This window comes from Mus caroli, chromosome 1, assembly GCF_900094665.2.
Source record: "Mus caroli chromosome 1, CAROLI_EIJ_v1.1, whole genome shotgun sequence".
NCBI lineage: Eukaryota > Metazoa > Chordata > Mammalia > Rodentia > Muridae > Mus > Mus caroli.
In genome coordinates, this window is record NC_034570.1 from 165902435 (window position 1) to 165914909 (window position 12475).

Genomic DNA, 12475 nt, shown 5'->3' on the forward strand with positions numbered 1-12475 from the left:
AGCCCTGTGATACATCCAATAGCTGACTGTGAACATCCACTCCTGTGTTTGCTAGGCCCCGGCATCGTCTCACAAGAGACAGCTATATTTGGGTCCTTTCAGCAAGATCTTACTAGTGTATGCAATGGTGCCAGCGTTTAGAAGCTGATTATGGGACGGATCCCTGGATACAGCAGTCTCTAAATGGTCCATCCTTTCATCACAGCTACGAACTTTGTCTCTGTAACTCCTTCCCTGGGTGTTTTGTTCCCAATTCTAAGAAGGTGCACAATGTCCACACTTTGGTCTTCATTCTTCTTGAGTTTCATGCGTTTAGCAAATTGTATCTTATATCTTGGGTATCCTAAGTTTTGGGCTAATATCCACTTATCAATGAATACATATTGTGTGAGATCTTTTGTGATTGTGTTACTTCACTCAAGATGATGCCCTCCAGGTCCATCCATTTGGCTAGGAATTTCATAAATTCATTCTTTTTAATAGCTGAGTAGTACTCCATTGTGTAAATGTACCACAATTTCTGTATCCATTCCTCTGTTGAGGGACATCTGGGTTCTTTCCAGCTTCTGGCTATTATAAATAGGGCTGCTATGAACATAGTGGAGCATGTGTCCTTTTTACCGGTTGGGACATCTTCTGGATATATGCCCAGGAGAGGTATTGCTGGATCCTCCGGTAGTACTATGTCCAATTTTCTGAGGAACCGCCAGACTGATTTCCAGAGTGGTTGTACAAGCTTGCAATCCCACCAACAATGGAGGAGTGTTCCACTTTCTCCACATCCTCGCCAGCATCTGCTGTCACCTGAATTTTTGATCTTAGCCATTCTGACTGGTGTGAGGTGGAATCTCAGGGTTGTTTTGATTTGCATTTCCCTGATGATTAAGGATGTTGAACATTTTTTCAGGTGCTTCTCTGCCATTCGGTATTCCTCAGGTGAGAATTCTTTGTTCAGTTCTGAGCCCCATTTTTTAATGGGGTTATTTGACTTTCTGGAGTCCACCTTCTTGAGTTCTTTATATATATTGGATATTAGTCCCTTATCTGATTTAGGATAGGTGAAGATCCTTTCCCAATCTGTTGGTGGTTTTTTTGTCTTATTGATGGTGTCTTTAGCCTTGCAGAAGCTTTGTAGTTTCATGAGGTCCCACTTGTCAATTCTCGATCTTACAGCACAAGCCATTACTGTTCTATTCAGGAATTTTTCCCCTGTGCCCATATCTTCAAGGCTTTTCCCCACTTTCTCCTCTATAAGTTTCAGTGTCTCTGGTTTTATGTGAAGTTCCTTGATCCACTTAGACTTGACCTTAGTACAAGGAGATAGGAATGGATCGATTCGCATTCTTCTACATGTTAACAACCAGTTGTGCCAGCACCATTTGTTGAAAATGCTGTCTTTCTTCCACTGGATGTTTTTAGCTCCCTTGTCGAAGATCAAGTGACCATAGGTGTGTGGATTCATTTCTGGGTCTTCAATTCTATTCCATTGGTCTATTTGTCTGTCACTATACCAGTACCATGCAGTTTTTATCACAATTGCTCTGTAGTAGAGCTTTAGGTCCGGCATGGTGATTCCACCAGAGGTTCTTTTATCCTTGAGGAGAGTTTTTGCTATCCTAGGTTTTTTGTTATTCCAGATGAATTTGCAGATTGCACTTTCTAATTCGTTGAAGAATTGATTTGGAATTTTGATGGGGATTGCATTGAATCTGTAGATTGCTTTTGGCAAGATAGCCATTTTTACAATGTTGATCCTGCCAATCCATGAGCATGGGAGATCTTTCCATCTTCTGAGATCTTCTATAATTTCTTTCTTCAGAGACTTGAAGTTTTTATTATACAGATCTTTCACTTCCTTAGTTAGAGTCACGCCAAGATATTTTATATTATTTGTGGACCACATAGCTTTTAAGAGCCAGCATAATGGAACTAAAAATTAGTCATGGCTGAAGGGGCGGGGTTTGGTAACTCCATGGCAGTTAATGAGCATGTGTAAAACCCTGGGTTCAACCCCTAAACACCATAAAAATCAAATAAAGGGCCTGGTGTGGTGGCACATGCCTGTATTCCCAGCACTCAAGAAAAAGAGATAAGCAGATCTCTTAATTTCAGGCCAGCCTGGTCTACAAAGTGAGTTCCAGGACAGCCAGGGCTGTTACACAGAGAAACCCTGTCTAAAACAAGCAAATAAACAAAGTTTATAGAAACATCCAGTCACAGAAAAACAATTTATGTTGAAGATGGTATATGTCAACATACTCCAAAGGAAACCTAATAATAAAAATTCCCACAATTTTACATCAGACAAAAATAGTATACTCAGGAACCTTGGGAGAGAGCTCAGTTGCTAAAGAGCTTGGCCTACAATCACAGGGACCTGAGTTTGGATCTCCAGTGTCCACATAATGTGCTGGGTGCAACAGGGTATGCCTGTAATCTCTGCACTGGAGAGATGGGGACAGGAGACCTCCGAGACTTACGGGCCAGCTAGTTTGGCCAAGTTGGTGAGCTCCAACTGTACATTAAAATGAACACCCCCATTTTGCACTTCCAAAAACTGAATCATAGGAAATAAATATCAAAGATCCCCCCCAAGAACCTAGTGACAGAGCTGGAATTTAAAGCCAGACGTTTACATGTTTAATTAAACCTGCATGCTTTAATGTAACAGAGTATAATTCAGAGGTCCATGAGCTGTTGTCATCTCCTGATAGGAATAGTTACACAAACAACACCAGTCTCCTCATTCAGGTTTATCTTTCTCCCAACCCCCACCACCCTCTGACTTCTTGTCACACAGTGATCCCCTCTTTCTACATCAGCATCTTGGTGTTCTGTTGTTCTTGTTTTGAAAACTCATTTCTCTTCCTTGTCTTTATTCTAAGGGATTGTAAATCCTCTAAGGGCACATGCTTTGACTGACTCCTGGGAAGGAGGGAGTACCCACTGAGTAGTGAGCCCAGGAAAGAAATGGAGGAAGCATGTAAAATGGCAGAGGGGGTGCTCTCTCTGCTGGGATGTGCAGGTCATGAGCAGAGCTGAGTCTCCTATTTTGTCTCAGGGAGGCAGGAACAGAGACAAGACCTGTTAGAGTGTTCAGGCCTAAAAGAGCTGAAGACAGAGGCTGAGCCTCAGAGCTTTGTCTCTTCACCGTGTACATCTCTTCTTCCCTTTATGCATTATAAAATTTTGTATGCAATCCCAGCAATATCTTAGGAATGTCTGGTATTCAACTAGTAGCCCATGAATGCTGATTGAATGTTACCATCAATGTATCTATCTATCTATGGGCTTTAATTTTTTATTTGTGTGTGTGTATGTGTGTGTGTGTGTGTGTGTGTGTCATAACAAGCATGTGGTAGTCAGGGAATAGCCTTTGGGAGTCAGTTTTTGCCTTCCACAGTGAGGTCAGATTATAGAACTCAAGTTTGTCAGGTCTGCGCAGTCAGCACTGTTAGCATCACAGCCATCTCAGTGTCCCAAGGAAAGCTTTTGAGACAAGGTCGTGCCATGTAGCGCTGGCGAGCCTGAAACTTGTTATGTTCTGAACTGTACTCATATGTGTGACAGATCCTCTTGCCGACCCTTTCCAGTTTGTGTGCATGGGTCCTAGAATGGATAAGCACCGCATTAAGTAGCTCAGCAGCTCTTCTACAAGCTTGGGAGTCCCACCTCCTCCTGTCAATACTCTTCTGCCCGGAGATGCACAGGATTGTTGAAATCACTTCATTACTTGTCTAAGAGGAGAAAAATGTTTAGTGGTAGAAGTTGGGAAACTGCACTTGTCTATAATGCCTTTTAATAACCAATGTACCCTTTATCCCGCAGTCACGGAGGAAAAGCCTGAAGAGGAATTTGGTCCCACAGATAAATCTGGCTTCATCCTTCTTCCCAACCACACCCAAGTGAAGAGGAAGCCTTAGAACTGGCTGCTGTACAGGAGGCCACAAGGTCCAGATCTAGTCAAGATGAGGATGCCACACCATCAGATGGTTACACGTCTCTCTTACAGGCCATCCTGATAATGGAGGTTGCTCAAGGGGCTCTGGTGACCTCACAGGATCTGCAGCCAGTCTGCCAACTTTTTACACATAGAAAAACATAACAAATGGGCAATGTCTCTCATCATTGTCAACAAGATCTCACAAGGACATAAACAAAATCAGTAGCCTGGGTAGACCCAAATGATATGGTTAGTGGTGATTAGCTTTGTACCTATCTCCACCTGTTCACCCCAACCCATAACCAGAATTAGAGCGTGCGCAGTAAGAGGCAAATCATGTGTGTGTTCTGTTGTCTGTATGTACAAAGGACCACTGTCATTGTCACTTTGTTTATTTGAAGTACTAGAAATTGAATCCAGGGGCCTGACATGCTAGGTGCGTCAGTTATATCAGCAGCTCTCTATCGAGATAAGGTCTCACTAGATTGCTTTGGAAGGGTGAATTTAAGGTTACCTTGCTTCAGCCTCCAGATGTGACAGGAAAATTATTATTAAAAGAAGGAGGAAAAGGAGGAGGAAAAAGAGGAAAAGGAGGAGGAAGAGAGGAGGGGGAGGAGGAGGAAAAGGAGGAGGGTGTATAGGAGGATGTGAAGGATGTGGAGGAGGAGGAGGAGGAGAAAGAGAAAGGAAGAGGAGGAGGAAGGAGGAGGAGGAGGAAGAAGAAGAAGATCCCTACCCAGCCTCTCAATGTTTGTCTGTTTCAGTGGAGGAGGCAGGGTAAGGCGGTAGTGTCATCTGGGAGCTATGGAGGAGAAGTCTTGGAATGAAGCTGTGACTACAAAAGCTGATTGGCTGATTATAACTTCAGTGCCATGGAGAGGTTGAAATGTTGCAAGTGCAAAGGCAAATTATCTTAGAGATATCTCTAGTTTCCTTACTAGCCACTGATTGTCCTCCTCTATGCATGACTCTGTGTCTGCCGTGACCATTAGGTTCATCCTTTGGAATATATAAAGAGACGCCTCGTTTCCACCAATGGAAGGGCTAAGAATGCTGTCAGATCGCATCGAAGGCCTACAGCTGAGTTTTCCCCCCACTTTGCTGTAACCTGCCTACCTGATATGCTTTTAGTTACTGTTTTATTGCTATGTAAAGACACCATGACTGAAGCAAATCTTAAAAGGGGGATGCATATAATTGAGGGCTTGCTTGCAGTTTCAGAGGGTTAGTCTATTATCATCGTGGTGAGAAGCAGACAGACAGTCATGGCACTGGAGAAGTAGCTGAGACCTTCACATCCTGAATCACAGGCAACAGGCAGAGAGACACTAGGTCTGGCCTGAGCTTTTAAAACCACAAAACCCACTACCACTGGCTCACCTCTTCCAGCAAGGACACACCTTCTCCAGCAAGGACAAATCTATTCTCACAAGACCACACCCCTTATCCCTTCTAAACAGTTCATCAGTTGGGGACTAAGCATGCAAATAGGAGAGCCAGGGGAGAAGGGCATTTTTACTCAAATACTACATGTACCCACCAAGCTATCTGAAAGTGTTAGTTTATGACTTTCTTTGTTCTGTAACTATAAACGTTCATGCTTTGCTGCCTTGTTAGCACACGATATTTGGAGAAACCCTATTCTGTGCTCCTGGACATGGTCACTTATATTTGCCTCTGGAATACACTTGTTTATCCTTTGGGGTGAGGGCTGTGTCTTTTGTCAACAGAAACAATATCCAGAGTTTCCTGAAGTCAGAAATTGTTTCCGTTTGGTTTAGAAATGGGTCCCGATAAATAGAGCTGGCTGGGGCTCCTCATGTTCTCTAAACAACTGACCTTCGTACTTTCATCACACGACTGACTGCCACCACACGACTGACTGCCACCACACGACTGACTGCCACCAAGCTCAATGGGCTCTCGGCTTGCTGAGCATGAAACCAAAACAAGCACAGCCAAGATATAAAGAGTGAGATTTGTGACTGGGACCAAGTGAAGAAATGCAAGGTCCTCATCAAACTAAAGGATCATGGGTACGTTATTTAGGCAGTCTACACAGAGACACACACTATATATATTTAGTAGGGGATAGCCCAGGACTGATCATGCCTGAGCAAACTGAAGAAAGGAGTTACATTCCTGAACATGTTCGTTTTCAGGTTTAAAAGAAAAATATCCAAGGAAACATAGTAGACATAGTTTTGGGCTCAAGATCCCAGCAAGCATGTGTTTAAAGGGTTAATGAAGGGCAGATGCCTCTGGGATCGCTCTGCTGGCAGCATAACATTTGACCTGAACATAGACTTTGTGAAGATGGGCTGAGAGAGGACCTCGTCCTCTACAGTGTCAGTCTTGCTTAGCAGCCAACAGAATGTTAGCTAGTGGATGCTGCATGGAAAACACCGAAGAACTGGAATGTAACTGATAATGAATCTGATTTAAAACATAAAGCATAGTGCGAAACTATCAGAATTGAAATGGGAGAATTTTAGGTAACTCAGGCTTCTTCAGGAAATGATTCTGAGGCCTGAGTAATAAAAGTGTTGCATGGTAACAATTGTTAGTCGTTTCCCCGAAGCATCACTCTGCTGCTTGGTTAAAGACCAGAAAAGTCCCTTTTTAAAAATTTGAGCTCTCATTCTGTAAGAGAATGGTGCGTTATGTGGGGATACTAAATCAATAATGACAAAGATATGAACAAAACATACTTAGTAAGTAAACAGAATGGTGTAATTAAACAAAGAATTGGTGGAAGCCTTTCTCACCCCTACTGAAGCTCCTCTCCAGACTGGGAAGGAAGCCTCTACTTCCCTCTATGGCCCCATCGTGGTTTTATCTCCACATATCTTCCTCCCATCTCAAGGCTTAGCAGTGGCTTTACTGCCCTTTCTCCTAATAAACTGCATTTTTCTTTTCCCAAGCCAACTACTGCTGCCATTTTATCATTATTTATCATAACATATATATCTGCAGAATTTGGGAAATGCCAATAGCATTTCAAGAGCTGAGTATTAGTAGGAATCCATGTGATCTTATATACTTCATAGAGATGGGCGCTAAAACAAATGGTAAGGAAAAAGTACAGAAGCAGTAAAGGGAGGATGAAGGACACAGCATCCTTGTACGCTACACAGGTAGACTGACTTCAGCCAGTTTCTGCATAGAGCCAAAGGAGGAAAGGCCAGGAAACAAAAGACTTCTGCCATAAACCAAATGCCAACCCAGTATTACCAATCACCAGAAAATATCCTTCAGGAAGGACAGCCAAATGTCAGATAAGGTTTTGACAAACAAAACTGGAGAGAATCAACAGTGATAGGCACACACTAGAGGGAGTACTGGAGTATGCTCTAAGCTGAGGAAAAGAGCTAGGCCCTCTCAAGGAGCTGGAGAGGATGAGTACTGGAACCAAAACCATATCACTACCCCACAGTACATCAATGCGATGAAGCAGCAGCATTAGAAATTAAAACAGATACTAGATTACTGGAGGGATGGCTCGTGGTTAAGAGCACTGCTCTTCCAGAGGTCTGGAGTTCAATCCCCAGCAACCACATGGTGTTGTGTCTTCTGGTGTGTCTGAAGATAGATTACAGGCATAGGGCTGAGAGACAGCTTAGTGCTCTTGCAGAGGACACATGTTTGGTTCCCAGGACACATGACTCCATCTCCAGGGGGGATCTGATGCCTTTTTCTGGTATTCACAGGAAGCACACACATATGGCACACACGCGCGCGCCTACACACACACACACACACAAAGTAAAGGCGGAAATAGAGATAGTTATAATTTTTGAGGCTCTTGAATTGCCTGGAAGAGGATAAGATTAACAATAGTTACTTCAATTCTGATAGATCAATAGTATATGGGATCATCTCTGTGGAAACTACCAGAACAATAGCAACAACACGTGACTGGACAAACACAGGAGGGAACTGTTTATTTATTTTTTTATAAAAAAAACCTACTTATTCTGAAAACACAGAGTTGGAAAGAATCATGGAAGGACTCACTAAGTAGAAAATGCACAGTGGCTATCAGTTCTCAGACCTTCTAGCTTTGTCTCCCCACACCCCAGCCCTGAAATCAGGCCTCACACCTGCAGCCTGTCCTTTAGGACAAAGAGCACACTCAGACCGGGGTGGGAATCAGGGAAGAGAAGGTCAGCCCTTCCTCTTTAAAGCTTTGAGTTTATGATGCCACCAAGTACCTGATGTTGTACCTCTTGGCAGATAGCCCAGGCTAGATCATATGGTATAAAGCTTGCATGGCCCTGTTGGAACTTATCAAAAGTCCTCTTTGTTCTGGGCATTTGAAAGCTCTTTCCTCTATCCTGTGCTAGCATACTTCACTTACCCCAACCCCTAGCCTCCCACACCACATGTGGAAGCTATCTCTCCTAATGAACAAATGAAGCTCCTCTTCCAGTCTAAAGACCTGAGCTTCCCATTAAGGAACCCATAGTCTAAAAATAGTCCTTATAAAGGGTGACCTCAAGCTATCTTCTTTCCACAACCTCACCACCCCTTTTTATAACTTTGAAATTACAGATATAAACTTAAATATACAGAGACTTAAACCCTTAATAGACTGTATATCCAACCTAGATTTCAGGATGCATAAAAGAAAAAGAAACACAACAGTAAACTGTTACAAGATGTATGTCCATTGTGGTTTGAAAGAGAATGCCCCCTGTAGGCTCAGCTAGGCTCAAATATTGAACATTGGTCCTTAGGTTTTAATACTGTTTGAGAAGGTCATAGATCCTTTTGGGGTGGTGTCTGGAGGAACATGCCCCTGGGGTCCCTCTGAGTGTTAGTAGATTCTTCCACTTCCTGCTTGCTCTCTGCCTTGTGCTTCTGGTTAAGCGTGATCTGTTGGCTTCTTCCTGCTCCTACTATGTCTGCCACTTGCCGCTATGCATCCTCACCATGACGGACTCTCATCCTTCTGGCTGAAACCCTAAGCCCAAATAAACTCTTTCATAGGTAACTTTGACCATGGTATTGTATCACAGCAACAAAAAATGTAACTAATCCTGAAATTGGTGCCAGAGAGGGGGCTGTGTCTCTAAAGAACTTGACTGTAGTTTATTTGAAGAAATGTGGAGGACTTTGGACAATAACAGTGGTTGAAGAGTATAAGCAAAGCTTACAGGGCCGTGCTGGCAGGACCCTGAAAGATAGCAGTCAAGAGTAGTGCAGCTTATAGCAGCCTAGCTCAAGGACTTTCAGAGAGTAATGACATTAGCAATTAGGCGAGAGGCCATGCCATTCCTGTCATATTTCAGCAAAGTCTCTAGCTGCCTTCTACTCCCATTCTTAGAACTTGCCAGAGGCTAAATTTGAGAGTAATGAACTGATTTCATATAACGGCACTAAATTGTTCAATACAAAAGGACAGAAAGAAGTGCAAAAGAGAAAATAGCCTAAAGGAAGGTGACACAGTATATTAAGTAGAGATTAAGACAACAAAGGAAGACTGGATTTTCGCAATCACTTTATGTGTGGTGACTCAAAACTGGAAAAGGCCTAGTTTGCATCACCACAATGATGACTAAGCAAGGCACACAGCGAGAGAGCCATGGGTTGTTCTCTGACGAAAGCAGAGGCTATACCAATACTTCTGTTGACGTGGCTCACTCACAGAAGCTTTGAGATAAAAGGCTATGTTCAGTATGAGTCTGTTTCTGTGATTCTCTTTTAAACATGAAAAACTAATGTCTAACCATCAGTTAAAACAATGTTCTTCTCCGCAGGGTCCTTCCCAGTGCTGAGACATGTTAGATAGAAAAATTAAGTGGACATGGGAAGGCAAACCCCTCACTCTAGAATCTAACTGGGAGTGCAAATCTTTAACAGGTGGCACACACCTTCCATTACAGCACTTGGGTGTAGGAGAATTTTGGTATCTTTAAAAACCTAGTTTTGTTATGTGACTTTTTGTTTTAGTCCCAGATGTGTGGCAAGAGTCTGCTGCACAGCCAGTGGTTATGAGTTGTTTCAGGCACTTGGGTGAGCATGATTTTTGCCCAGCTGCAGGGACTTTGGAGAGGGTATAAATGCTAGAAATTCTGAGTGGGAGGGGGTGGGCTCCAAAGTGGCTGCTTCCCCTGCTGCTGCGGTTCCTGCTGCTGTGGTTCCTGCTGCTGCTTTTCCTATTGATGGATTGCTGGTTGGAGATATCCTGGGGATGGAGATTGGACTTACCCCAAGGAATCAGACACCTCTAATCAGCAGGACATGGTCTAAAGTCTATTCCCTCCTTCCCCTCTAGCTTCTCTCTTACCTACATCTTGGGGGTTGGAAGGGATTAGGGGCAGAATAAGGGTTGGAAGGGTACATATAAGAACCCAATAAAGCAGCCCAAAAAGTATCTCCAACACTTGGGGTCAGAGTCAGGCAGATCTCTAAGACTTTTAAGGTCAACCTAGTCTACAGAGTGATTTCTAGGAGAGCCGGGGTTACACAGTGAAACCCTGTCTCAAAAACAAATAGCAACAACAACAACAACTGATTGGATCAAATATGACTGTTTCACGGATGCTACAGACAAGCTGTGCTTAGTTAGATCCACAGTGTCTTATGGATTTGAGTTTAACTGTGTCAGCATTCTTTCTTGTGCCTAAATGTAAATAAGCAAAGTACTGTGAGGTGATTTGAAGGAAAAATGTTCCCCCTAGACTTGCATATTTGAGCTCTTGGTCCCCTATTGGTGGTATTTTGGGAAAGGTTATGGAGCCTTTAGGAGTTGGAGCCTTTCTGGAGGAAGCGGTCACTGACAACAGACTTTGGGGGTTAATAGCCTTGCCCCACTTTCTATTCTCTCTGTCTGTTTCCTGTGTGGGGCTGAAATGTGATCCTTTAGCTTCGTGCTCCTTCTGTCATGTCCCTTACCCACTATGGACATCATGGACTCAAGCCATGCGGTGTCGTAAGCCAAAATAAATTCGTACGCTGCTTTTGGTTCTGATCTTCTATCACAGCAACAGAAAAGGAACTAAGACACATCTAAAGCCACCTTGCAGCTTAAAAAAGGGAACTTCTTTAAGGTGAGAGAAAGGATTGAAACAGGTTACATGTTAGATATTTTTACTTTCTCTTAAAATTTTGTTTAATCTTAAGTCTTGTTAAGTCTTGTTTCATAACCAAATAAGACAGGTAGATGATAGACAGAGATATGGCTGATATAGAGAGATGATAAATAGATAGATAGATAGATAGATAGATCTCATGTGCTTTCCTTTATTATGATGACAGCCCATCTCTCTTTGCAGAAGATCCTCAAACGTCTTTAGGTGACTACTAGAAGTATATGTACTTCAGTGAGTACAGATCAATTCCAAAGAGTCATTAGTTAAGGAATATGGCAGAAATAAGTCACATTATTTATAGAAGCCAAGATGTCAAATAACTTAAGAAGAAGAAAGCATAAGGTGAGGGGAAAAATACAGAATCTAGGTTCCTTTGAGTGCATCTGGACATTGTGTAATTTGCCAAGGTTAACATAATAGGAAAGGAGTCTTTAAATTGAGCCATCCCAATAGACCCAAACATTTTAGAAAACTTAAATTGTCAGCTACTAAATTTATATACTATATAAAGTGCCATTGAGCAATTCCTCCCACCCACTTCCCCTTACGCCCTTGAAGACCACTAATCTGATTCCCGTTTCTATGGGTTTACTGTCTGATGTTTCATATAACTGTACACCGGATAATATGTGACTTCTGTGCCTGATTTACACTTAGCTCAGTGCTTCTATGTTTAAATCCATATCTCAATCCATGTCAACATTACCATGTGTGTGTCTGTGTGTGTGTGTGTGGTGTATGTGCACATGTTTACACATGCATGAAGAGGTAAGATCAACCTCGCATATAATTTACTCAGGAGATGTCCACCTTTGCTTTTGAGACAGGACCTGTCATTGGCCTAGAGCTCAAGGCTACCTGACCGTCAAGGCCCAGAGGTCTACATCTCTCTACTTTTCCACTGCTAGGATTACAAAATATATTCCTCTCCATTTGGTCTTCTCATGTGGTCTCTGGGGACCAGTCTGAAGTCTTCAGGCTTACAAGGCAAGTGTTTTACTAACTGAACCACATGCCCTGAATTTATGATTCTTCCTTTATAAAAGTCTGGATAATTTCAACTGCATAAGAAGAAAAAGAATATGTAAAGGGCCAGCATTAGGTAGGATGTTTGTAACAAAGCAGAAAGTATGCGATTGCTTTGTTACAGATCAGACTTAATACACAGACAGCAGCTAGGCATGGCAGTTCACTTGATGCCATCACTTGGGAAGGAGAGGCAGGTAGATCTCTATAAGTTCAAAGCCAGCCTGGTCTACTGTCTTAGTCAGGGTTTCTATTCCTGCACAAACATCATGACCAAGAAGCAAGTTGGGGAGGAAAGGGTTTATTTGGCTTACACTTCCATACTGCTGTTCATCACCAAGGAAGTCAGGACTGGAACTCAAGCATGTCAGGAAGCAGGAGCTGATGCAGAGGCCATGGAGGAATGTTC

At 42.8% G+C, this 12475-nt stretch overlaps 1 protein-coding gene across 1 annotated transcript in view; it reads left to right on the top strand.

Annotated features, from left to right (window-relative positions):
• The window catches only part of Wdr64 (WD repeat domain 64), a 115450-nt gene extending 111173 nt beyond the window's left edge, over positions 1 to 4277 (top strand). Inside the window, exon 28 of the mRNA XM_021175403.1 lies at positions 3829 to 4277. Coding sequence (XP_021031062.1) covers positions 3829 to 3909 — 81 coding nt within the window. The 3' untranslated portion in view covers positions 3910 to 4277. The remainder of the gene's footprint in view (positions 1 to 3828) is intronic.
• Positions 4278 to 12475: the final 8198 nt, after the last annotated feature.